At 38.2% G+C, this 24,827-nt stretch overlaps 1 protein-coding gene across 1 annotated transcript in view; it reads left to right on the forward strand.

Moving 5' to 3' along the window:
- The first annotated feature begins 456 nt into the window (after positions 1–456).
- SLC15A5 (solute carrier family 15 member 5) overlaps positions 457–24,827 on the forward strand; it is a 34,772-nt gene continuing 10,401 nt past the window's right edge. Inside the window, exons 1-6 of the mRNA XM_068402430.1 lie at positions 457–826; positions 2,626–2,848; positions 8,696–8,865; positions 12,803–13,023; positions 15,544–15,730; positions 20,595–20,783. Of these exons, the coding sequence (XP_068258531.1) occupies positions 457–826; positions 2,626–2,848; positions 8,696–8,865; positions 12,803–13,023; positions 15,544–15,730; positions 20,595–20,783 (1,360 nt within the window). The remainder of the gene's footprint in view (positions 827–2,625; positions 2,849–8,695; positions 8,866–12,802; positions 13,024–15,543; positions 15,731–20,594; positions 20,784–24,827) is intronic.

Consider the following 24,827-nt stretch of genomic DNA (forward strand, 5'->3'; position numbering starts at 1 on the left):
ATTAAATTATCAGATTATTTTAACCAAATAATTTTCTTGATCTATTATTTGAATTCTGCTGAAAATATTAGCTTTCCTGTGTATTTAAATCTTTATCTTTAACATACAGATAGAGTTGCACATACTGTATCGGATTCACATAATTTAATAGGTAATATAATTCTGGGGAAAAATCTTGTTCACCCTCAAATGGACTAATTAAATAAACAGATTGAGTTCCTGAGTGTTGCTAAATTCAGAAACTGAAATGTTGATATAGCTCTTTGATTTTTTTTTTTTGTACTCTTTGATCCCATATGTAATGTCATAAAAGTGACAGGTACCCTAAGAAATTGTAGTAGTGAAGTGTGGAATTCAAAGCAAGAATCTTACCAGTTTGCTAATTACAGTGGAGGAGGACAGAAGTATACCTGTAACATAAGCTGCTCTACTCAGTCGTACTCAAAAAAGACAAGCATGCCCGGTGCAAACAGAAGAGATATGCAAGAGAAGCAACTTCTGAAGCACACTGCTGATAATGAGCAAAGACCGTTACGTGGGAGAAGCAACCATGCTGGAAACCTGTCTCAGTCTGAGAAGAAGCTCCAAGAGGCTATTTGTGTGCTGCTGGTGGAGCTGTGCGAGAGATTCACGTTCTTCGGCATTGTCTGCAACATGATCCTCTTCTGCACTGTCAAACTTGGCTATCGCAACTACCAGGCAGCTATTGTCAACATGTGCTTTGTAGGCACCTCCATGTTGACACCAGTACTGGTTGGCTGGCTTGCTGAGTGCCTTGTGGGGAGGATCAAGCTTGTGTGCATCTGCATGTTTCTACACTTCCTAGGTAGGTGACACCCTGGTGACTATTTCATGTTTTAGTAATTCTGTTGCAGAAATGCATTTTTGAGCATTGTGTTTGAAATCTAACAATTTTCTCCAACCTTGTGGCCACCTTCTCTAACAGCTAATTACTTAATTCTTCCTCCACAAAATGCACTGCAGTATTTTTTCCTGTGTACTCTTGTGAGGCGGTGCTTTGAACAAGACTAAGGAACATTTGCATGTGTATCTTGTGGATAGTTGGTGCACAAACTTCACTCCTCCAAAGTGGCTTAGGTATTCATAACACGGGTGCTCAACTCTTAAAATTGGTCCCTTTAACAAGCATCTAAGGTTATTAGTGTTTGGGGCAAATGTGAGGCTTTAGTCGGAGAGATAATTTGAGAGAGAGTTTAGAAACTTAATACCAACAGCTGGGAAACAGATTTTATTGTATGTAAAGGTATGTGACTCTTGTATTTGGACAAGAGGGAAAGATGTATTTAAGCACTTATCAGTATTAAACAAACTTTGCCTTAAGTATAGAGGGTGTATCCTAATACCTGTATTGAGAGCCTGCTTTCATTTAGCACATTCTGAATCTTCCTCACCTGTTACTCTGGAGATCTTTTATGACTGTTCGAAATGAGCATGACTGTTCTGTAGCAATTAGTGCATCTCACAGCTGGTCATTATTCTGTCAACTTAAACCAAGCTGATAGAAATATTTTTCACTTGGACTAGTTGTTGAGCATAAGCAAGTCTGGTTTCTGCAATATCCAGCCATGTTGTTATTTAGACATGCAACAAAGTAAGGAAAAAAAAATCGGAGTAATTCCTGAAGTGTTCTTGAGCTGATTGCAAAACCGTTGTGCAAGCAGCCTGGAAGAATGATCGCTATTATGTTCCACTGTTTTTCCCATGGGCTTCTGGTTTGGAATCTCCTTCTGCCACTGGTCCTTTCAATGCGTATCTTAAAGTAAAATACTGGTGACACAAACAGAATTTGATGTATTCAGGTATTGCTTTAACCAGAACCTTTTTTTCTTGAGACAGATCATTAAACATTCTTGACGTATTAGGATCTGATGCACAATTGTCGTCTTAGTCATGGCTAATGTTGGTGTTGTTGACGCATGAATATATTTTGAGTTTAGTCTCCAGTTACAACTTGGGAGAATCTGTAGCTGATTAAATCCAAGAGACTTGTTTTGTGAACTAGAGGTGGTAAATGCAATTCATGGCAGTGCTTCTATAGGTAAAGTTTCTCAACATCATGTATTTTACATGAAGCTGCAGCAGAAAGAAAAGATAATTTTCCACAAAAGTTTTGAGAATTTATTTGTTAAATTATGGTTGTCATTAAAATTCTGGGGTTTAAAGAAGGTGCAAAAACCGGCTACACTCCACTATGGGGTGGCTTTTTTGTTTGATCGGTGGTTCATCAGGTGAAGTTACATGTTTTAACTGGTGCCCTCTGGCAAGTGGAGAGCTATTGCCCTTTATGCACAGGTAATGTGGAAAGCCAGGGAGAGAAGCTGTGTTTCCAGAGTAAGCCCTTCAGTTGATTGAACAACTTGAATCCTTACAAGGATTTCAGAGGAAGATTGCTTTCTTGGAGGCCTTTCTTGCCTTACTCTATGTAGCGGCATCCAGAAAGTTGCTGGCTCTCTACAGAATCAAAACTCTTCATCTTTGCACTCCTCTGTTGTGTGTCTTTTATTTTTCATGTGTCTTTTCAACACAAATGCTTAAAAAAAAAAAAACTTGTTCATCAGTGTGATTCTAATCCATTTCAAATGACAATTTTCTTTCCAATTCCAGGCACAGCCCTACTACCTGTTGTGGCATTCCCCTTTGAAGATATTTACATTGACAGAAGACATATTCTTCAAACACTAACCAAAAGGGAGCAGAAAATAGTATTCTACTTTGCACTACTCACAGCTAGTCTGGGAATAGGAGGCATAAGAGCTATAGTTTGTCCATTAAGTGCATACAACCTTGAGGACTGTGGACCAAAGGAACTTCTTTCTTTTTTCAACTGGTTGGTAACTTAATGTCAGCTAATTATCTGTTGGAGATGATAGAGCGTTGCCTTGAAATTCACTGCTGATTTACAAGGCAAATTCTACAGATGCTGGGTTTCATGTTTTGTTTTTAACTGCAAAACATTTAGATTTTGAAATAGTTTTCAAGAACTTCTTAAAAACTTTTCCTATTTTTTTTCCTTTTGCTAGGACCAGTAGGTGATAATCTATTTTGGCTTCCTACAGAAATCTTCAGTCAGAATTAGGATGAACTGATTTGCCCAAATGCTCAAAAACTTGACAACCTAGTTGCTGTTAGAACAACATATTCTATTTGTTTTTCTACCTTTCATCTGGCTATCCCTTTAGGATGATTTGCTGTTACTCCCTAACTAATAGTGACAAAATTCAACGATATATTAGAATTGACATCAGAGTAAATTTTTAGCAATGACAGGCAGCAGTAGAGTCTGCTGGTTTGCTGGAACTAGGGATTGCTAGTAGTCTCTGACCGCTAAGCTCAGTGGTAGAGATCTGCTGTATTGTTTCAGCGCTGTTGCTGTGAAGCTTTGGCATCAGATAAACCACATGATGTTTGTGTTTTGATTTGAATGTTTTAATTTTTTTAAGAAAACTTTGAGAAAATATGCTCCTAAAATGGCTCTTAAAATTCTTTTTTTTTCATATTAATGATTTGTCCCTCTCGGTGTGTCAGAGAGGTCATTTTTGATGATATGTTTGCCGTTATTTACCACTTTTGTAGCACTATACAGAGTGCTATATGCATCCACCTGTACTTTCTGGTTAAACTGTGGAGTGAGGATCAAAGAAATCGCAGTGGGAACTTCCAGATTCCTCCTTCAAGGCAGGGTGACATAAACCCTAAACTGCCCCCTTTTCTCTCCTTTCCCTATACATGCACAGTTATTAAAATCAAAACTGAGCACATTTGCATATTAACAATGCAATGCTGAAGAATCAATGAAGATCTTGGTGAATCAGATCTCCCCTCCTTTGGGGATGGCTTTCCTGGCTATTCTTTTTTTCCTCCAATTATGTTAATATCAGAGGTTTGAATTAAATCCAAACTTCAGTGAATAAGGCAGCTTTACCAAAGGTGGATGAGACTGTTTAGTTCCTTAGAGCAGATTCTGCCTCCTTGACCTGCCCATAGGAGAGAAGAAAAAAAAAAATCCTTCCTTTTTACTCTATTCTGAGTTTTAATCCTTAATTAGCAACATCATTTTGATTAAATAAGACTCTGGGGGATTAAGACTGCAGAGCAATCAGTTGTTCTGAAGGATAGCTCTGGAGAATTTATTGTACTGTGGTCTTAGCCATTCAGAATTGTGTTTAATCAAAGTGACATTTCTCAGTGTTGATTACAAAGGAGATATAATAAGAATAAAAAGTTCCTTGGGGGAATCCAAATGGGTCAGTTCTTGGAACTCTGGAAATATCGAGAAAGGCACATGTGCAATTAAAAAAAATGTAATAATTTTTGCAGTGGCATCCAAGGAGGGGCTGTTTAATTGCAATCTGAAGATTTAAAAAATGAGGGTTTCATTCTTAGCATTCTTAATGTCATTAAGTCTTCTCAGAATATAATCACTTTTTCTTGGTAGGCTATTTGCTTTTGGTAGGTGCTTGTCACAGGACTGAATTTTAAAATAATGTAAAATGAGATGGTTGCATACTCGTGGTGAGTCTGAGTCTGTGCTCTTAGCCAAGTTCTGTTTAAACAATCAGAATTACTGGGTTAAAGATTGGGTTAAAAGACCCTCTAATTATCTGTTGTCTAATTCAGTCCTTGAAGAGGATTGCTTTGCACATCTAGGGCCTGCTTCTAACCCCTAGCATGAACTATGACTCCGACCTTTTAAATAAACAGAATATACCAATGCTAAGCAAAGAAGGGACTTGAATTTTGCTGGACTAAGTTTACTCAAGGACTTCTGCCTTTCTAAGGTTAAGGTTATGGACTGGCGCTATTTTTGCAGCAGGAGGAGTAAATTCTGTCTATGGGAGCGGAGAATAAGAGCAAAAGGTACAATCCAGACTAGTGATGAGAGTTAGCAGTGTTGGCCTTGTCTTACTGATCTGCTCTAAAAAAAACGCAGAGAACGTGGGACCAGTAGCATTTATCTTCTCTCCTATCTTATATCTCTTCTAGATATTTTTTCTTTCCATATACTGTAGATTAGTTTCTGCTGTTATCCTGGACACACTTTACTTTGACTTTTTAAATATTTTTCTACCCCTTTGGGATTTTCTTCCCCACCTTGTCTTTGCAGAGAACTCCATAGTGATTCTGAAAAAAATTACCTCCTCCTACGAAGCTGTAGTATAGAATAATATATAGCTTGGATACTGGTCCATACGTGAAATATCTAGGTCTGAGTTTGGATAAATCAAAACTTAAATTGCAAGAGCTAGGCACCCTTAAAAAAATCAAAGCAAATAATATTTCAAATTACAGGAAATCTACCGAGTCTTCAAAATTAATCCAAAAAATGGCAAAAGGTCAATTTTATAATATTTTCATATATTTTACTTGATCTCAGAATGTTTCATTCAACAGGTTCATCTCAATTGTTACATTAAGTAAAAACTTTTTGAATACTGTATAAACATAAACAATACTTTTAAATAGGAAGTCACCTGGATGTTACTTCTTTAAAGTTATCACAATGAATACATTTCTGTAAAATGTTAGAATAAGATTATTAGGTTTTTATGGGCATGTCAGAATTACATTTAGGTTTGTATCTGGACTGCGTTCTTTAAATAGGCCTCCCAAGTTGGCATTTGGCTCTCACTGTGAGGAGAACTCAGAGTGCTGAAGCTCCAGGAAGGAGCGTTCCCTGCAAAGTTGGACATGATATTCGGTTTGATGTATTTAATTCAGCTATGCACTGCTGGGATCTCTGAGGCACTTTACGTAATGCAAGTCCAAATATTGCAATATCAGATAGCTGTGGTATATGAGAGCCAGCAAGATGTGCTTCTGTTTGTGTAGGTTCTGATCTGTTGCTGTCAGTATGATATATGCAAATCCCAAGATTTTGATGTGTGCATTGAGGTTAATTTATCTATCTTGTTTGGTCTATAGGGATTGCTAAAACATGTTGAGGTTTTTTCCTTCTCATTTCTGTGAGAGGACAGGAGCTTTACATTTTAATCTTACAGTACTTTGCTATACAGTGGTGAAAAACAAAAGCACTCTCCTGTACTCAAGGGTTTTCTTCGGAGATTCCTACTTCCAGTGAAACAGTTGTAGAGTCACAAAGAGTGTCAGGACTTCAGGTAGCTCAGGCACGTGTCTTTAGAAAGTTTGGAAAACAGCCACTGAAACTTAAAAAGTGTCAGCTAAGAATCATTTCAAAACTTCACAAGTTCTAGCTGAAGCAGTTGTGTAACTGTATTTTTTTTAAAAAGCTTGAACAGAGGTCAACATGTGTATGTACAAAATCCCTCCAACTATACTGTCATCACAGAATAACATTATTCCAAAGTACCTAGGGACTGCTTTCAGTAGAGGAGAACAGTAATTAGTTTCAAACTTCAGACATGTTTTGGTGTGACTTCAGAGAAATGCATGAAGCAGGAGAGCTCACTGTTGTGCATGTCCTTGCTGGTTCCAGGAGAGCTGCTGCTGCGTGGCTCTCGGCAGCACTGAGTTTGCCCTGGTGGAGTATGTAATTTTTCTTCTGCCAGTTGCCCTGGATCATGTGGGGCAATCTGCATAAGCATGTTCCCATGCCTATCGCTGCACAGCCCTGTGGTCATCTCCCATCCCTTAGCAGGGGGAGAGAGTGTTGTCTTTGTAACTGAACAGACCTGAGTAGCATTACCAAGGTCCGTACTTCTGACACGATAAAGGTTTTGCTTCTTGGCACTAGTTAGATGAGATGTAATGGGCAATATCAGAACAAGTGGAAGCAGGCACTTCAGTACTGTAACTTGCAATATGACTATGGTTTGTCTTGGCAATTATGGCAGGCTGCCTAGAAGTCATTTCAAATGAATGAAATTGGGTTGAAGTAGTCTTCTAGGTGTCAAGAGAGACTCGCAATCCCCATTTTAGGATTTTCAGCTCTAAGCATTTTGCTGTGATTGCTGATACAGGGAGCTGCAGTGGTAGGCTGATACCTCACTCCTGTTCTGCCCAGTCATTTGCAGCTGAGGAGGGATCAAGCTGGAAAGCTTGGGAGCTGGGTTGTTAGAGAGTAACTGGTCTTCTACAACATTTTAAGATTTTTATTTTAATGTTGAGAAGGTAATTCTAGACTAATTAGGAGAAGTAAATACTCGAGTTCAATAGCATACATGAGGCAGAAGTGACACACAATAAAGCAAGCTTTGCTTCCTCAAGCAATATGTTAAGCTGTAAAGGTGAAGGAATCTCCTCTTGCCATTGCTTACAAAATGTAATCTGTGATATACTGGGGTAGTACTACTACATTATTGATCCTCCTCCTTTGTTTAAAGTACAGTTGTTGTCTTTAAAGCCAACTTGGAACTTGAAGGTTTAGTCAAACTTAAAATTCCTAACTTAAAATTTCAAAGGCTGTCTGCAAACCAGAATCAAATCTGAAGCAAAAATTGCTGAATGACTGACTCTGAGACTTCAAATAAAGTATCATACTGATCCTGATAGTTAGTATTTTTGCAAACTGTGACTTCACCAAAGCAGGTCCTCCCTAAATCTGATCTCTTTACACTGAGATGTAGAATATTCAAGTCTGCTCTGTAGCCTCAAACCCTCATTTTATGTAAGGGGAGCACCTCAGAATTTAACAGGAGTTAGAGGGGGTTATAACTGAAACACGTGTAATTATGAATGGGAGAGTAAAAATTGGTCAGTCATATTGTGAGAAGAGGGCTATGCAATAGAAGAATATGAAGTACGTTACATGTTTCACTTTCATGAATACTTATACAGTTAACTACTTCTCAAAAAAGCTGGATTTTAGAAGAACTACTGTCATGTTTTATGTAAGGAGTCAGAATCCAAGGAAAAAAGTGTGGCAACAATATACGCCTAATTGTGCAGATATAAACTCATTTACTAGGATAAAGAAAATAAGTAGTTATCATTTTGCATCCTACCAGGGAAATGTGGTGTTTTGGCTTTTTTTTTTTTTTTGGAGTTGCTTTTTGCTATCTTTATAATTCCTTAAAGCATATTTAATGTGCTATTGTCAGAGTTTCCAAGCTGTGGTAGGCCTATCACTAGTGATATGCCACCTGCTTCCAAGAGTATGTGATTTTCATTTGACTACCTTCTGTGCATAGGAGGGGCTCAGCACTTACTTGGGAAGCACCTCTACTGCAAAAGGCAATCTCAGAGAAACTTTGTTGGGGAACCTCCTTATCAAGATATTTCCAGAAGCCAACAAAAATTCAAGCTGAGCCTTGCAACTAATGGAAAAGCTATCCCTTCTGATAAATCAAATTCTAATATTTCTTAAACAAGGGATGGTGGCATTAAGACACTTCTTTCTTAAGCTTAAAGTATGTGATTTGATGATATTACATATACAAAACTTATGTTATCAGATATTAAATGTGTAAATGGTAAATGTTGATGTATTTAATTAGTCTGATCCACAAGAATATTTCCATTACTAGATTGATAATTTGTACAGCTATACTGCCTTAGTACAGTTACTTTAATCATATACCTCTTGGATCTGAGACATCCAAGTGAAATTTGATGTTAATTGCTGAGTCAATGTGTGCATGGTACTGATGCTGTCCATGCTTACCATACTTAACATGTATTTAATGTTTTAATCTTCTGTAAAGGCCTTATATTATTCAGCCTCTCCACTCTTTTCTCTTTTGTCTGTGTGTACTAGGTTTTATTGGCTGATTAACTTAAATTCGGCAGTTGTCTTTGTCAGCATTTCTTACATCCAGCAGTCTGTGGCTAGGAACCTTGGTTTTCTTATCCCATTTGTGTCCGTGCTTATGGCTATGATCACAATTCACATGGTGCGTGGTGAAATGATTTACAAACCCAAACCAGGTAAGAGGCAACTATATCTTGGGAAATATCTTTAGAGATTATTTTCATGGAAGAGATCAACTTGCATATCTAAATGAGTTCGTCCACAGCACTGCCCTGTTTCGTTGTAGATACTTAGGTTTTATCTCTACAAGGTCTGTATGTAAGAGACAAAAACCATTCTCTGTAAAGGTAGACCTGGAGATTTTGGATAGGCTGAAAAAATGGAAAGCAGTCTCTGGTAAAGTTATGTATGTTTTCTGTCATGTCAAGATGTGTGTCAAAGCATTTTCCTGTGCAGGTAGAGGTATCATATGCATGCTGCTGGTGGACTTTATCTTGCCATGTTTGGTTCAACCTATGCCTAGTGTGTTCTGGTCATTTGAAATAGAGTTTATGCCTGTGCTAAGGCACCAGCACACTTGTGTTTTCTGATTCACGTGCTCTCCATTGCTTCACCTGAACTTGTACCTGAGCAGCCAAGCAGTATGGATAGTCAGCTAAACAGGAATATGCATTAGTAGCAAAGTTGTTCTATAATGCCTTTATCTTGCAGAATGTCTGATGCTTATTGTAATTTCAACGTGCTTGCTTATACAACATCAAGTGTTTTTACCCATTTGAAAATAACTAGAAATACTGAATAGCTCTAAATAGTTCCTGTGCAGACTGTGGAGACACTTTAAAAGAGAAGAAGTTCTTAAAATTCTGTGGCCTCACTGGTTAGTACCTGAGCTCTTAAAAATCCTTTGATGGCAACTACCCCTCTCCATTGACCAAGCACAGAAATGTAAGTGGAGCCCAGGTGACTTGAATAAGGCCGTAAGTGCCCAAACCTTGATAATCTTTTTCCAACGGAACCCAGAAACTGAAAGCAAGTGGTTATTTCAGTCTTTTTGTTGTAAATATAATCTAAGCAAAAATGTATTAGTAGCAAGGGAACAAATGCATAAATCAAGTGCCTGGGAATATCATAGCCAAGACATCACTAGAGAGGTTTCTTCAAAACCAATATAGCCAAATAAATGTTTCCCCTCCACAACGCCCCAAAAATGTCATGATAATATGCAACTGAGGTCTGCGAAGACTAGCATTGAATTAGCTAGCTTCTTATGGAGACAATGCTGTCTGTCTGGTCTCTAGGGCTCACTACACTTTTTACAATCTGAGAAGGTAAAAAGATTCTTTAGTATTCACCCCTGAGCTTGGCTATTTCATATGGACTACATCTGTAGTTTTTCATCTGACTAGTTTAATTCTGCTAAGTGGAATAACATAAATTTGTAGATTATGTCTATCTTGGCCATCAACAAAACTAGCAGAATTTTTTTTGTATCAAGTGTTTTTCCCTGAGTGTCCAAGTCTTTACAGAATGCAATCTTTACACTAATATCTGCAAAGTTTTTTATCTCAGTCAAAATAAAAGATAGCATAGTTTGTACCTTCCAGTGAGATGATAAAATTGGAAATTCTTCAGAACTGTAATTCAAATCTGCAGGTGACCTTAAATGATTTTTATATATGCTACCTTTTTTATTTTAAGGTAACTCTTCAAATATGGATCATGCATTCAATTATGTTTAGCTGTCAAGCATGGACTTCATTTGCATTTTTTCCCACTGCTATAATTTTGAGGACTGGCAGGTGACCAGAGATGAGGGAAAAAAGTGTATCTACCATCTAGGGTGCAATGTAGTCTTTTTATTGTAATTAAGTAGCATAGCTATTCATGATTAGATCAAGGTCAAAGTAGTAGAACATTACAGCCAAGGGCTGAAGTATAAAGGAGAAGGAAAATCACTTTCTGAAAGTTGCAATTTATTATCTATACAGATAGACTTTTTTTTTTTAAGAAAACATTAGAAATACAAGTATAGAGTATATGATGTTGATCTACAGAATGTGCACTGATATAAATATTTATGCTTTTAAACATGTCTCTAACTAGCTGATTAGATTTATAATCTGAAGAATTCACCACTATGGATTTCTGTGGGGTTTACTTCTTTTCTTTTAAAGAAGGGGTGAGATACTTATTCTAACTACATCATTGGCAAAATCCTCTTGATATCGATTAGGTCTGTCTATCATTCAAGTTGCTTTTTGAACTACAACTTCAGGCAGCTCTGTCTTCCTTGTCTTATAATCTGTTGGAATTCCATGCCAAGAAACGCAGCTAAATAATGTGTTTGTCTGTTTTGCCTCATACAAAATAATGTTTCCTAGGTGGTTGACCGAAATTACATTAAAGAGGACCTCAGCTAATCCATTAGGAAAGGCAGGGAAATGTCAGGACTTGTTGTCTATTGTAGGGGTTTTTTGTTTTTTTTTTTTTCAGTGAGAGTAAGAAAGAAGAATCTGTCCAACATCTTCCATTCCAAAGTAAAGGAGATGGCCATGACCATCTTTGAGACTAGGTCAGATAAACTAGCACACAGCCATGTTGTTGCTTTGTTGAGCTGTCTGCTAGTTTTGTCATGGGGTACTCTGTGCATCTTTTGATTTCAACACTGACTGGATTCAAACCCTTGTAGAGCAGTAACACCACATTACTGCTTTTCATTCCTTCTCTGTGAATGTCCCACCTCTAGTGTAGGGTGAAGCAAAAGGTTATCACTTCTCTGACCTAAAACATTTAATTACTAGCTCTGCCAATGAGTTGAGCTGATACTGTGTTTCATGTTACCTTTTTTTTTTTTTTATTGATGAAAATAACTCTGCTTTGACAAAAGCCCCAAGTGCCACTTGTTCTCTGGTTAGCTTCTTAGTCAAATCACTCCGGAAATCTGCAGATTTTTCTTTTAGTCCTCAGATTTGGTCTTGAAATTGTCTAGATCCTAAATTTAAACATCACTTATAATGAGTGATAAGAATAGTTGCCTACCAGTCATACAGAACAGTAAAAACCGTACCAACTCTCTGTGTTTGCAAGCTTTGATATGTTATTTCAGATTTTATATTCAATAGTGCCAACAGTCTACAGTTTAACAATAAACAGCCAGAGGGTTTTAAATGTTAGTTATCTAATAAAATACTCTTTCTTAGTACTCTAGAGCAAGTGCTTCCAATAGGTGTCAATGGATCTTTCTAGAAAATAATTTCCATACCAGACATAGTGGGGGGTACGTTTTCCCTCTGCAATCTTAGCTCACCTTAGTTTTTGGAAAGTATTTATTTACAGATACTCGAGTTATTGTAGTGCTTCAACACTCTCAGAAAAGCAAAGAAGTGCTATAACACCTGTTTGCATGGATGGCAACTTACCAAAGGTAAATGAATCTGCATTCCCAAACCTGATGCCCACAGTTTTGTCCTCGTTTTACTTCCACTTCCTCTGAGTCTGAGAACCGAGTTAGCAATTCCTGAACCCAGTAACGAGTGAGCAAGTTTTAATATGCGAAATACTAGACTGGAAACATCTCCTGTGCCACAACATGCTACTTGGAAGTCCTGAGATACTATTTCTGGCTTTGAAATGCATCCATGAAAATGCTTTTATCTCATCAGCCCTCTTTTGAGCTGCTTTTCATTCTCACTTCACTACTACCCTTCCCTTGCTGCTGTACTTCAGCATATAGACAATGTTTCAGTACTGTCTTGAACTGAAAACTAACTTCATTTAATCAATAGAAAGCAAAAGCAAAGGAAAGTAATATTTTACCTGCTCAACCACAGCAACAAATTGTTGTGGTGTGTTAAATAACTGGTAGCAAAAGGCACTTTTCTCTGTGGATGTTGGCCTGGACTGCTTCTGTAACAATTAGGTTGTGAACCAACTGGCTTCCAAAAAAGGATGTTTTGGAACAAATCCAGACTGTTATTGCCTTCCCCCTCCCCAAAAAGATGTAAATGTGAATATATCAGGTTGTGCTTTCCCTCCCAAAGTGTTTTGTCTTGTCTTGTTTATTTTGGCAGCAGGAAAATCATACCAATGTCTAATGTCTCTGATTGTTTGCAGACAGTTCCCTGCTGACAACTTTTGGGGTAATTGCTAGTGCACTGAAAACTTGCTGCGTGCGATATCGCTACTTTAGTGGAGGCGTGACAAACTGGCTAGATCATGCCAAGGAAAACTATGGTGGTCAGTACAGTGAGACTCAAGTGGAAAGCACAAAGTCGCTTGCCAGGCTCTTCCCGTTGTTTGCTTTCCAAATTCTATACAGAACATGTATTATGCAGGTGGGTACACAGCTTTTAAACAAAAATCTTGAAATATACTGTGACACGTGTTTACTACTATGTCTCTAGAAGTGTGGTTTTTTTAACTGTTGCTTTACCAGCGGAGCAACCTTGCAGAGTAGTTTTAATTACCTGAGAATATATCTTGCTATATCCTCTATCTCATCAAATAAGTAAAATTGGCTTGGTCAAGACTTATAACGAGCTTGTGTGACTGGTTGCTACTCATTTCTCTGCACCCTTACTGGCTGAAACATCTAGTGCTAGAGTCCTGTGCACCTCACGCTGCTGTGTTACAGTTATCAGAGACTCAGGCTCAGCATTCTTCTGAAAAAATGTAGTTTTCCAGTTTAAATGTTCACTCACTTTTTGGGAGAGGTAGAAAACTTTATTTGCTCATTTGGTTGCATATTTCTCCTACTGTTTTGACAGGATTATGTGGCTGGTGTGCCTACACTGGAAATGGGTGTGTTTCCGTCTGTGGAAAGAAGCAGTCCTTTCACTGCCTTTCTATCAGGCTATGTGGTCTTTTCCACTTCTGAGTGCATGCATGTTATATAAATGTAAATGTGTCAAGAAGCTACTTAAGCTGACATGATTTCTTCCGATTCATTTCTGTCTGGATGATCCTGGCTAAGCAGGAGTTTGAGTTAGCTTATCCTTTGGCAACTGGCATAACAAATTTATGAGCTGGCTCGGAAATTCATTTTTGCTTATTGGTGTTAAAATGCTGCTTAAGGAAATTCTTATAAATATCTAGCATATACTGCTTTATTGACACTCCCTCTTGCCGTCATCCTACATTCCCATCCATCTGCCTCATTCTTTCTCCTTTTTCCTCCCCACCTCCCCCCAAAAAGCACAAAAAATCCCAAGCAAACAACAACAACAAAAAAACCCTAAACCAACAAACGCACACATATGGCTGATGTTGTGCATTAATGGCCAGATGGAAATGAACCGGATATCATTAATCAGAGTTGTAATAATCCAGTATATATCTAGAAAAGATAAAATTATTTGCATTGCTGAAAGAGAGGACTTTTATTCCTTTGTCAGAATTTCCAATAAATTTAAGGCTTTTTCTTAGACTAGGCAATAGATCAGTATATTTTTTGTAAAGATTAATAGTACTTTCTCCATATTATTAACAGCTTTCAGTGCCTGTGATTCATGTTGATGATATTTTTATTCCTATTAATAAGTCAATTCTGATTTGCAACAGGCAGTGGAAAGAAGGAATCAACAAAATTTGGCTCAGTTATGATCTTTCATAGTTCTGTTGCCATTTAGTCACCCTTTTACAATTTATAACTTCTTTTGGAGGTGGAATGTAGATGAAAAATATTTTTATTAAGAGCTAGCATTTGAGTAATTCTTTAGCACTGAACAGATCCCACTGAGTAGGGTTGACTATAACCATTGATGAGAAACCCTACATGAACTCAGTTACATTAATTTTCAAACAGCTATAAAGCAGTAATATTCTACCTGGATTTGGCATTACCAGTCATGTTGAAGAGCCATGTAGAATGCTGCAGGAATTCAGAACTGTCTAAAACCAGAAACAGGGTAAAGAAACCAGTTCTACATCCAGCTCTGTTGTGACTATACTCTGTGAATTCCCCAAGTTACCCCTCTTTCTTTTTCCCATCAGTCTGTAAAATGGAGTGGATTATAACTCCCTGCTGCACATGAAATTGCAATACTTAGTTAATCAAGCTTCCTCAAAAAAAAAAAACAACAAAAAAAAAAACAAACTGAAAAATCTGTTGGTAGAAGCCATTGTGATTTTTTTTTTTTTTTTAAATAAACTCAACAGATCTCCTGTAGAGCCTCACACAAGCAGGAAGAATTATTTGCTCTTTAAGTGAGAGACAGTCTTACAAATCTCCTTAATTTCGTACCCTGATGAGTGCCATTGGTGGGTTCTTCATCTGATTATTATTTTCTTCTGTTTTCAGTTCCCAGAAGTAAAAGGAAGTCCTATATATATCTGCCATGGCTGTCAGTTACATTAAGCTGGTTCTAAGACTGTGGCCAAATCTTCATTCCCTGTAGCTTTTAAAGCCATGTGCTGACAAGAATGTCTTAAAAATTACTCCTACCTTGAGCACACAATCAGAAGTTCAAAATAACTCTGCATCTTGCTATTCTAAAATTGTTCTGTAAAACACTATCTATGAGAAGTGACTAAAGTATTAGGCAAAACTGTTCAGTATATTGGCTCATAGCTCTAACTAGGGATGATTAAACGAACTCATGCACTGCTGCTTAGATATGTTAAACTCGGGAGCAAATGAAATTGAAGGAAAATGTTTCATTCTGGCAGAGAATGAGAATGTCGCTGCCTGAAAGGCTTTCGTCATGAGTGGTCTTTCCTTTTGGCCAGCAGGTATTTGGTTTACTTTTACTTCTTCAGAAGGAAAAGAGATGGAGAAGTTTCCAAATATAGTAAAAATCTTATCCATGAAAGGTATCTGGTATATTAATGGAATAGGGTTTTATTCTTCAATACAGATTCCTTCAGGATATTATCTCCAAACCATGAATTCCAATTTGCACTTCAGTGGATTTGTCTTGCCAGTTGCAGCGATGAATGTGATAAGCATCGTGCCACTACTGATTCTTGTTCCTATTTTGGAATGCATTAACTCGTGTCTCTTTAGTTCTGAGGACACTGGACATTCTCCAACAGTTTACATTGGTACGTATAAAGTACATGTGTTTATGCAGTTTTTATATGTATTCTGGTTTTGAAACTGTGCTAGATGATGGATGATCCTATACAATTATTTCTGACTGCAAGTATTAAGATGAACTTGTTTTGGGATGACTCTCAGAGGTGAATATGTTTCAAAGGAATTGTTGAAAAGACAGCCCTGAAAAAACATATTAGATATAAAGAAAAAAAGGATAGCTTTTGTTTAGGGCAGAGATTGAGACTCTTTTGACAAATAAAAAATTTTGACACACTCACAAATAACTAGAAGTCATCCTAAGGAACTAGTGAGAGAAACAGTACTAACCATTTAGGCTTGAGACTTACTCTGACTTGATTCTCTTCTATATGTTTGTTTATCCATTAACTTTCGGAAAGTTAATTTACTTTGGAAGTCTTTTTTTGGGGGATGGGAGAGTCCTTCAGTTGCTCTCTGATCCTAGAGAAATGTTCTGTTGCTCAGTGATAATTGGATTTAAATAATTTTTTTATGAATAAAGGCTTTCTTTTTCTTACATTTTTATGCTATAACTGCATCAACATTAGGATTGCAGCTTGTAGGAGTGAAATTGTATTATCAGTAGTACAATTTATTCCAGTTTCATCCCAAGTGAAATAAAAGTATCTAGTCTAATTCTGTGTCTGCAGTAGGTGAACTGCAGAGCAAAAGAAAACATGCAGACAGCTATGTAAAACAAATGGATGTGCATCACTGGACTGCTGTTCCTGTTGAGCAGGCTGAACATTGCACAGGTGGAGGTTACTTGGAGAGGTACAGCTTTCCTCTCTAGTACTAGAATTTCCATTTGAATATCTAGTATGGGATAATTGTCCAGGTGTTTAGTAATTTTATTTATTAATATCCTAAACTGAAGCATACCTCATTGTACATTCACTTAAAGTAAAGCAAAGAGGGATCTACAGAGGTGATCTCATTCTTGTAGAAGCGGTACAAAGATGTCTTCTCTGTTGTGAGTCCTGATGTTTTCAACAGTAAACATTGTAAACTCAGGCTTGCAGATTGGTGCTTATTTCAGAGAAATTCATAGCCTAGAAGTAATGATGTCTTTAGGGGTTGGACCTCCTTCCATTTTATTATTTATTTATTTTTTTAATTACCCCCCTACCCCCAAACCTCTTATGCTCCAGGATCTGGAGGGATCCTCTGCAACCCTCTTCTGATACCAGCTATATCTAGTACCATCAGAAAAACAGCTTTCATTCTGTATTCACTTAAAACTATTCCCTTTCGTAGATACTATCATTAAACTTCCTACATTTTTTTATCTTCCAGCCTGCATTACAAACCTCAGACAAAAATATTTATAAAAGACTATTTTCTCAGTGTGCTACTATTAATTCAGTGCCCCATGGCAAGCAGCACAGTGAGTACTGACACATACAGAGGTATTAATCTGACTAAATTAGCCTAATTAAGAGTGTTATTAAGTTTTATACAAACCAGATGCATATAACACAGCAGGTTGCAATTACCCTAGTTTTTAAAATAACATCTGCATTAAAACACAAAAAGCACATTCAGATAATTTTCCTTAAAACCGTGGAAATTTCAAGTTAGTATTAATATTCTATCCTGTTATGTTGAACAGCAGTAGAATATATACAGTGGTTTATTCTTAATAGCTTCATTTATTAAAATAGCCTCCTGTTAGGGTTGATAAATTACCTGAGGCATAAAAATACCTGTGAGTACAGGCAGTGGCTTTAGATCTCCAAGTATATGACTGCACCTGCAAATATGGTAGACCTCTAAGTGCCAATATGTTTGCCAACAGTTAATTAGGTTCACAATTATTTTTTGGGAACAAAATTGAAATCATAAATAGACTGTTGGTGTTAAGCCAGCCTATAACTATATTTTAATTGAAGTCTTGTAAGAGGAAGAAATTTAAATAGTTTTCTGGAAATTTTCAGTATGTTAAGAAAAACAGTTTTCAAGGACGAACCATATAGACGATGTTGAACTGAAATATTTGATTGCTCTGTAATAAGGATCTACGTGAAAACTGTAATTTATGTTACTTTCTCTATAGTTGTTGGTTTACTTATAAATTAGGTATGATCTAAAAAACATTACAATCTTAAAGTGAATTTAGATTGTCCCCAAAATATATTGAATGTCTGAACCTCTTTATGAAAAACATGAGTATTTGGTAAACTTAGAGTTTTTTCAGGTTCATACTTGTTTTTTGTGGTTTTTAATATATTTTATGCTACTTGATTTAGTCAATAGTACAGAAGATTCAGCAAGAGGCTCTAGCTGAAGTACCTGGGCCACAGAAGTTCTTGCTCTAATATTCTTTATGCCTGATTATACTGAAATGTCTTAAGTCTTGGATTTACTCCGTCCAAGAGTGATGTGGGGAATAGCTCTCCATACAGTACACAAAAGCAAGACTCCAGTCCAATGTCTATTTCAGGTGATTTAGGAGATGACGATGACCCTTTCTCCCTAAAAGATGTTCTGGTTTGAACAAGCATTAATTTTGGGAAAGCTTTTTGACCCGTTTTACTCAGGATATGAGATTAGGAAAGCACAAAGGTCCAATACAACCTTAGTCTCTAGATAATAAAAACAACCTTGTCCTAGAATCAGCCCCAAGTGTTCCTAAAACAGCCTGTTCTCGTGTAAAACCAAAGCCCCAGATGGTCATTCCAAACTGCTTGTTTTAAAGAGGACTGAAGGGAGAAGTAAGAGGAAAACCAGGTCTCTAAGGCTCTCAGTTTCTTCCTCTGCCACATAATGTCTTAAAAGAAATATTACAATTATTTGGCATCCAGAGGTTAATTTTTCTGAAATGTTTTGGTTTTTAGTAAGGAAAATGCTTAAAATATAGCACTGTGTAGTAACATTGAACTGCTTGAGATTTCTTTAGTACTAGCATAATTTTTCACTAAGAGTACTCTTGCTTTGGTAGATTACAAGCAGCTCCTTGAGGGCTTTATACCTGGCCTTGATAAGGTGCATTGGCTAGGAAATGTTGTTGAATTCCCTCCCGTCATCAATTTTCAAGCAATAATTCATTGATCTTCTTATTAAGCACTAGAGGGGCCTTAAGAGCAAAACAGCTTCCAGGCCTCAGGTTAGGTGGGGGGAGGGTATTTAAAGTTGTGAAAATGCAGGGAAACTGTGCTGGTGGAAGGCTGTGAGAGTTTGCTGCTGAGAGAAGAAACACAGATGCATGCAAAAACATAACAAGGCTAAGGCTACTTAGCTATGTGAGTTTTCTGCCTCTTCTGTCCTGACACCCCAAGAGACAAACTTTATCTATGTTATAAATGAAGTATGAAACAAAAGCCTTTGACTGTTCATGTCAAATCTAGTAAGTGTAACAATTTCCAGTTATGAAGTGCGATGAGGCTTTGTAAGAGGAGTGGAAAAACATGGTCCAGGTATTTGAGCCAAGGCTGTTAAAAGAAACCAAATTCTCACACTTGTACCTACATAATAGCTTAGAAATGCTGAGGTATCATAAACTTAGTCAAAATCAATGGGACCTCAAAACAGCAGAAGTATAAATGTTTCCAGTTCAGGAGACTTACTTAAAAACTTCGCATTCCTCGTGTTTTTATCATAGAATCACAGAATGGTTTGGGTTGGAAGGGGCCTTAGAGATCATCTAGTTCCAACCCCCCTGCCATGGGCAGGGACACCTTTCCACTAGACCAGGTTGCTCAAAGCCCCATCCAGCCTGGCCTTGAACACTGCCAGGGAGGGGACATCCACAGCTTCTCTGGGCAACCTTTTTCTTTTCTGAGAGGCTACAATCATTCCATACTATCAACATCAAGAAATATAAAATAATACATTTAAATAGTATGCTCTATGCAATGTGTGGTGAAGTCTGTGGTACTTAAAATACATCTGAGTTTATTAGAAGCCTTTTCTTGCATCATGAGGCTAAATGTATAGGTTTTTTTCTTGCCCGTGAGCTCGTGCGGTACTTGTGCCTTACCACTGAAGCAGGTGGTAAGACTCCACACATTGCATGTGCAGTAATATATTGAACTGTATTATGGGTCCAGCGTATTATGGATTGTGCAGTGACACTTCTTCAGGACAACTGAAGGCAGGAGGCAACTGTAGTCCAATGGCTTATGTGTAAGTACTTAGCAAACAGAAGATGATCCCTTCCAGTAATGCAGCTCATCTCATTCTAAAATGTTAAACAGTCCAGCAAATGTATTATCCAACAAACTTTCAAAAGTAGTTTAGAAGAACTCTATAGTGGAGGGAAAGGGGAAAATGTATGAATGCTTGATCTCCTGAGGTGTGATCTGCAGTGGTGATCTTTCTCATTTATCATGGCCTGCAGCCTTAGAATACTGTACTTCAACTGCTTGCATTACTTCTTTTTGTATAGAAAACAAATGGGTAAAGCATACGGTGTACATGTATATTTCAGAATGTTATTGATACTTGAATAGGAGAATTTTCCCTGCTTGGTAGTCTTATTCCCACCCAATTTCTTGTGACATCTGGAAGGGCTGCCACTTTTTCTTTCTCTCCTCCTTTCTTACCTCCCACAATCCTCAAAAAAAGTTCTTCTTTGTGACTTTACTCTTCAGAAAAGTTTTCCCTCTCTCCTTTATTCTGCATCCCTAAAATCTTCCTGTGTTGAGCTGGTGTCCCTTAGCCATATATTTAGAGGTAGGCTTGTGGTGTAGCAAGTACTCTTTGTCCATGTTTATGTGTCCAGAGAGGAGGTATTGTGGGGGGGGAGGGAGGAGAAGCTTCTTTTGCATCTCCTGGGATTCTGCTTCAGTTAAATACATGATAATGCTGTAACTACAAGCTTGGTGAATACTCTTTGTGCTCTTTACCCAGTTGTAGGTCAGTTATCTGCTGCTCTTTCTGTGATGGTTGCTGGCTTCTCTGAAATACACCGAAAGCATTTCCCTCAGGTGCAGCAGACGCTTTCCGAGGAGGTTCTCCTGGTCTCCTCCATGCCTTGCTTCCACTTAGCTCCTCAGTATATCCTACTTGGAGTGGCTGAAGCCTTGGTAACTCCCTCCTGTAAGTAAAAATCTAATAAGCGAAAGTGAGAGTGTCCTGATTGGCAGAGAATGATATCAGCTTCCTAAAAATAATTACCGTCATCTGATATTTTATCCCTGGCTCTCTTCCACGGACTTAATGAGCAGATCTGTGCTTTACCTGCCTCAGAGTAGCATAATTTGTCTTGCTGGCTGTAACTCAGAGTGAGCAATGACGTTGTTCCAGATTAACTGGAAGGCGGCACAGCCTGGTCAGGTCCCTGGGGTGCGTAATCCACTGTTCGGCGGAGGGATGATCAGAGCGGTGGGACTCTGGGCTCGGATGCGTGACTGGCCTTGAAGCTGAACCTGCTTCAGGTGGGGGCTGGACTGGATGAGCTCCTGAGGTCCCTTCTGACCTGAACTCTTCTGTGGTGATTTTCTTGAGACAGAACAAATATGCACATGACAGCTGAGTTGTGGTTACGATCTATGAGCACTTTTTAGGCCACAGACAAAACAAGGTGAAGCAATTTAGCTTAACCCTTTTCATTTGTGGACCCAGCTAATAAAATCGTTAAGTGTTTTTCACTGACACAGAGCATATGCAGGCAGGTAACACAATTCAGCTGGCAGGCTAACATGGAGAATATTGTAGACAGATGCAAGATTTTTGTTTGTGCTCCAATAAAGAGTCATGAGAACGTGCCTGCACAGAGCATCATGCCTTAGCTAGTGGCATGGCGCCAGAGATAAACACTCCTGTTTTGCAGAGCACAGGCAGAGCTTAGCTCACACCTGCCATCCATAAATTATGGAGACACACTCTTGATTGTGAGTCTGGACCTTCTCTCCCTTCCATAATTTACCTTTCCATATCTACACTGACATTCCGGTTTTCTTGTGAGGAGCACACAGAATGCTTACTAGTGTTTTACCTTTCAGAGCTTAAAAAAATGTTAGCTTTACAAAAATAATCTAATCAACATTCATTTAAAGAGACACAGGTAAAGTAATTGACTAAGTGATCTCTGCAGGCATTTAATTCTACAGGTTGAGTGTCTGTTTTTCCAGTACAACCCCAGAAATGTTCAGATTTTTATTTAAGAGCAAGAAATAACTTCACTGTCTCAGCTTCATTCTTACACTCTAAGACTACTAAGGCCTGTCATTAAAAAGGTAATTTTCCCTAGTTTTAAATACTTAGGACTTTCATAATGCCTCTTCATCCCATAGCTCTCAAGTACTTAACTGAGACACGTTTCTAGGCAGGTGATGTGGTTTCTAGGTTACAGGCTAAGTGTAACTGAAAACTGTCACCTTCTCTGTTCAGCTTAACAAAAAAAAGGTTAAGAGGTGGCTTACTTACAGTATTCTCATTGCTGGTAGAACAAGGCTCTTTAGTCTAGGATGCTGGGACACAACAGAAGTCCAATGACTGGAAGATGACATTAGCTTTTATAAAAGAAATAAAGCTCCGTCTTGGGGTTTTTTTCTTTTCCCTTTTAAAGGATTGTTGTTAGAATGTCTTAGGAAGAAAAGCTGTCTTCCTCATTTAAATAAAGATTAAGTATCTTGCTAAGAGCTGCAGTTACAGGTGTGATTCAAGAACCCAGGGAAATGGGACTAAGTCTGAAATTGAGACTTGCGTGCAGAAAACTAAAGGTCGGTGCCTAAAATAGTAGGTTACTACTGTAGTCGACAGGGATGCAGGCCTCCATTCACTCACCCACACGTAGGTGGTCTGGCACCATTTGTGATGGAGTATCTAAGCTACACACATGGAGCAAGGAGGCTCTTTATGGTACCTATGTAGCCTCCAGCTGCTGCTGGAGAAGAACATGGTTTTTCCATAGGTCCTGCACCTTATCGGACATCCCTGTGCAGATGGTTAAGGTGCACTGGAGCATTTCAGGCAGCACTGGGTAGCTGTATTCAGGCTACTGAACTGAGCTCTAGGTTCCTACTTCAGTTTGAACTGAGTTGCTGTTCAGGAACCGTTCAATGGATCTCCATGAATGGTAATGACAGCCTAGACACTTAAATAGTTGTTTCACCTTCCCTGACATTTTACTGCCTTTGTTATGCAGAAGGTCAAATCCAATTATCATAATAATTTACTTGACCTGAAAGTACACGATCCAAGTTGAAGACAGAAATGTTCACACTTGTAATCAGAGGGAAGAGAAGAGATATCTCATTTCTGAAGTGTTTGGTTAGAGGAGCTAGATTTGGCATATTGAACTCTCTTTGCATTTGAGCCCTGATACTTACAGTTGTGTTTATACGATATATTTCATTATCTTGTTGATAGGAGTTTTATATAATCATCTGCTTCGGGTGGCATGAGCATCTCTTAGAATAAATAATATCAGCATTTAATGTTTCCCTGGCACTGAGGGGAGTCTTTAAAAAATAAAATAATGATGATAAAATAATTGCTGTCCTGCACAATGTTAGAATGTAAGATCTCACAGGCTTCTGACAGCTTGAATTTGCAACCCTAGCTTGGTTTAAAGTAGGAAATTACTCTTTTAAAGCCCAATGATTTAAAAAGAAACAAACAAACAAAAAACCTACCAAAATAACTCCATCCTGTGGCAGGATATTAGCAGACATTTGCCCCTGCAGTGTATGGGATTGCTGGTGATGGGAAGCCAGCCTCCTAGCCACAGCAGCTGTGTTACGCTGCCAGTGTCCAAGCGGTCTGGTGCACTGTCACTGCTTTGCCCTACAAAGAGTTAGCAGATCTGCAGTGTTTGCTACAGTGCTGCAAGAATATCATCTGCCCATCAACATGTCTCAAAGCACTTGGAAATGGGAAGCCTTGTAACAAACAGCTCTGTTAGTTAAAGGATATATTGGGGATCACTTCACCCACTGATGCAACGCAATAGTCCCCAAGGTGAGATGCAGCAGCTGTTTAATAGTTCACCGCAGCACCGTGGGAGAAGCGAGGAACAGAGTATGCAATTGAAACAGCAGGGGTAATTTAGGTAAGTAGAATGCAATTACCCAAGCTGAATTTGGCCAAGACGCATGTTTTGCACCCCTGCTTTTAAAAGGGTGGAATAACCAAAAGCTTTTTAGGCTCTCAATGATTCAAATTAGCTAGGACACAGACTATACAATGTTTCAGACTGTACTGTTGTATCTACAGATGGTATCCCAGGCTCACCTGCTTTGTCTTGCCCTCAGGCTTTCGGTTCTTATTGTGAATGAGGAAAAAAACACTGCCCATGGTGGTTTTTTTTCTTCTCTTTAATATGTTTCCAAAGGTCTCATTTGGACATCCAAATTAAAAAGGGTGGAAGATGGTGATTGCAGTTTCATTTGTATTCAGAGATGCTTCAGGCAACTCAGCATCGAAATAGGATCCTCTGCTGACAAGTTTCTCAAGCTGGAGGTCATTCAAACTCAACTAATAAAGCAGGTTGGGAGACACTGGGGCTTGGAGAACAAGCGTAAATGAGGGCTTGAGGTTTGAAATTAGGAAACAAGAGGTTTTGATAATCAGGGAAAATTACTCAAAAAGAACAACTATCATAAAGACTTACTGTTACTGTAACCTAGTTTAGCCAAATTACAACTGGTGGGATTATTTATAGTCACTACAACAGCATGCTACATCTCCCCCTCGCCACCAAAGCTTTTGCTGCTTCTGGTTTAGTCTTCTAGCAAGAAAGTGAAGAAAAAAGTCTTAAAAATTAGCCAGTGACTCTGGGGGTTGCTCTCTGGGGAAGAGGAGCATTGTCCAGCCTTAAGTTAAAGGAAGGTGACTGTCCAGCTTCAGGTAGAGCTCTGGAATTTGTAAGTATTTACTAGTGGCCGTGCTGCATTGGCTCTGGCATAGGAGGTCCTGCTGTCCTGCAGTTAAATATCACGTCTGCTGTCTTCATGCTTGATGTCTGTGGTGGTATTTCTTTTGTTTTGCTATGCCTGAGGTTTTAAAAGGTTAAAGCAACAGCCTGGATGAAAAATCTTTACATACTTGTGAAACATCGATAGTTGTATATGGGATGGTTTGTTATGGAGATCCATTTAAACAGTTTAGATAATCCTTTGTTAATAGAGTACGTACTAA

Source organism: Nyctibius grandis, chromosome 5 (genome assembly GCF_013368605.1).
Source record: "Nyctibius grandis isolate bNycGra1 chromosome 5, bNycGra1.pri, whole genome shotgun sequence".
In the NCBI taxonomy this organism is placed as follows: Eukaryota; Metazoa; Chordata; class Aves; order Nyctibiiformes; family Nyctibiidae; genus Nyctibius; species Nyctibius grandis.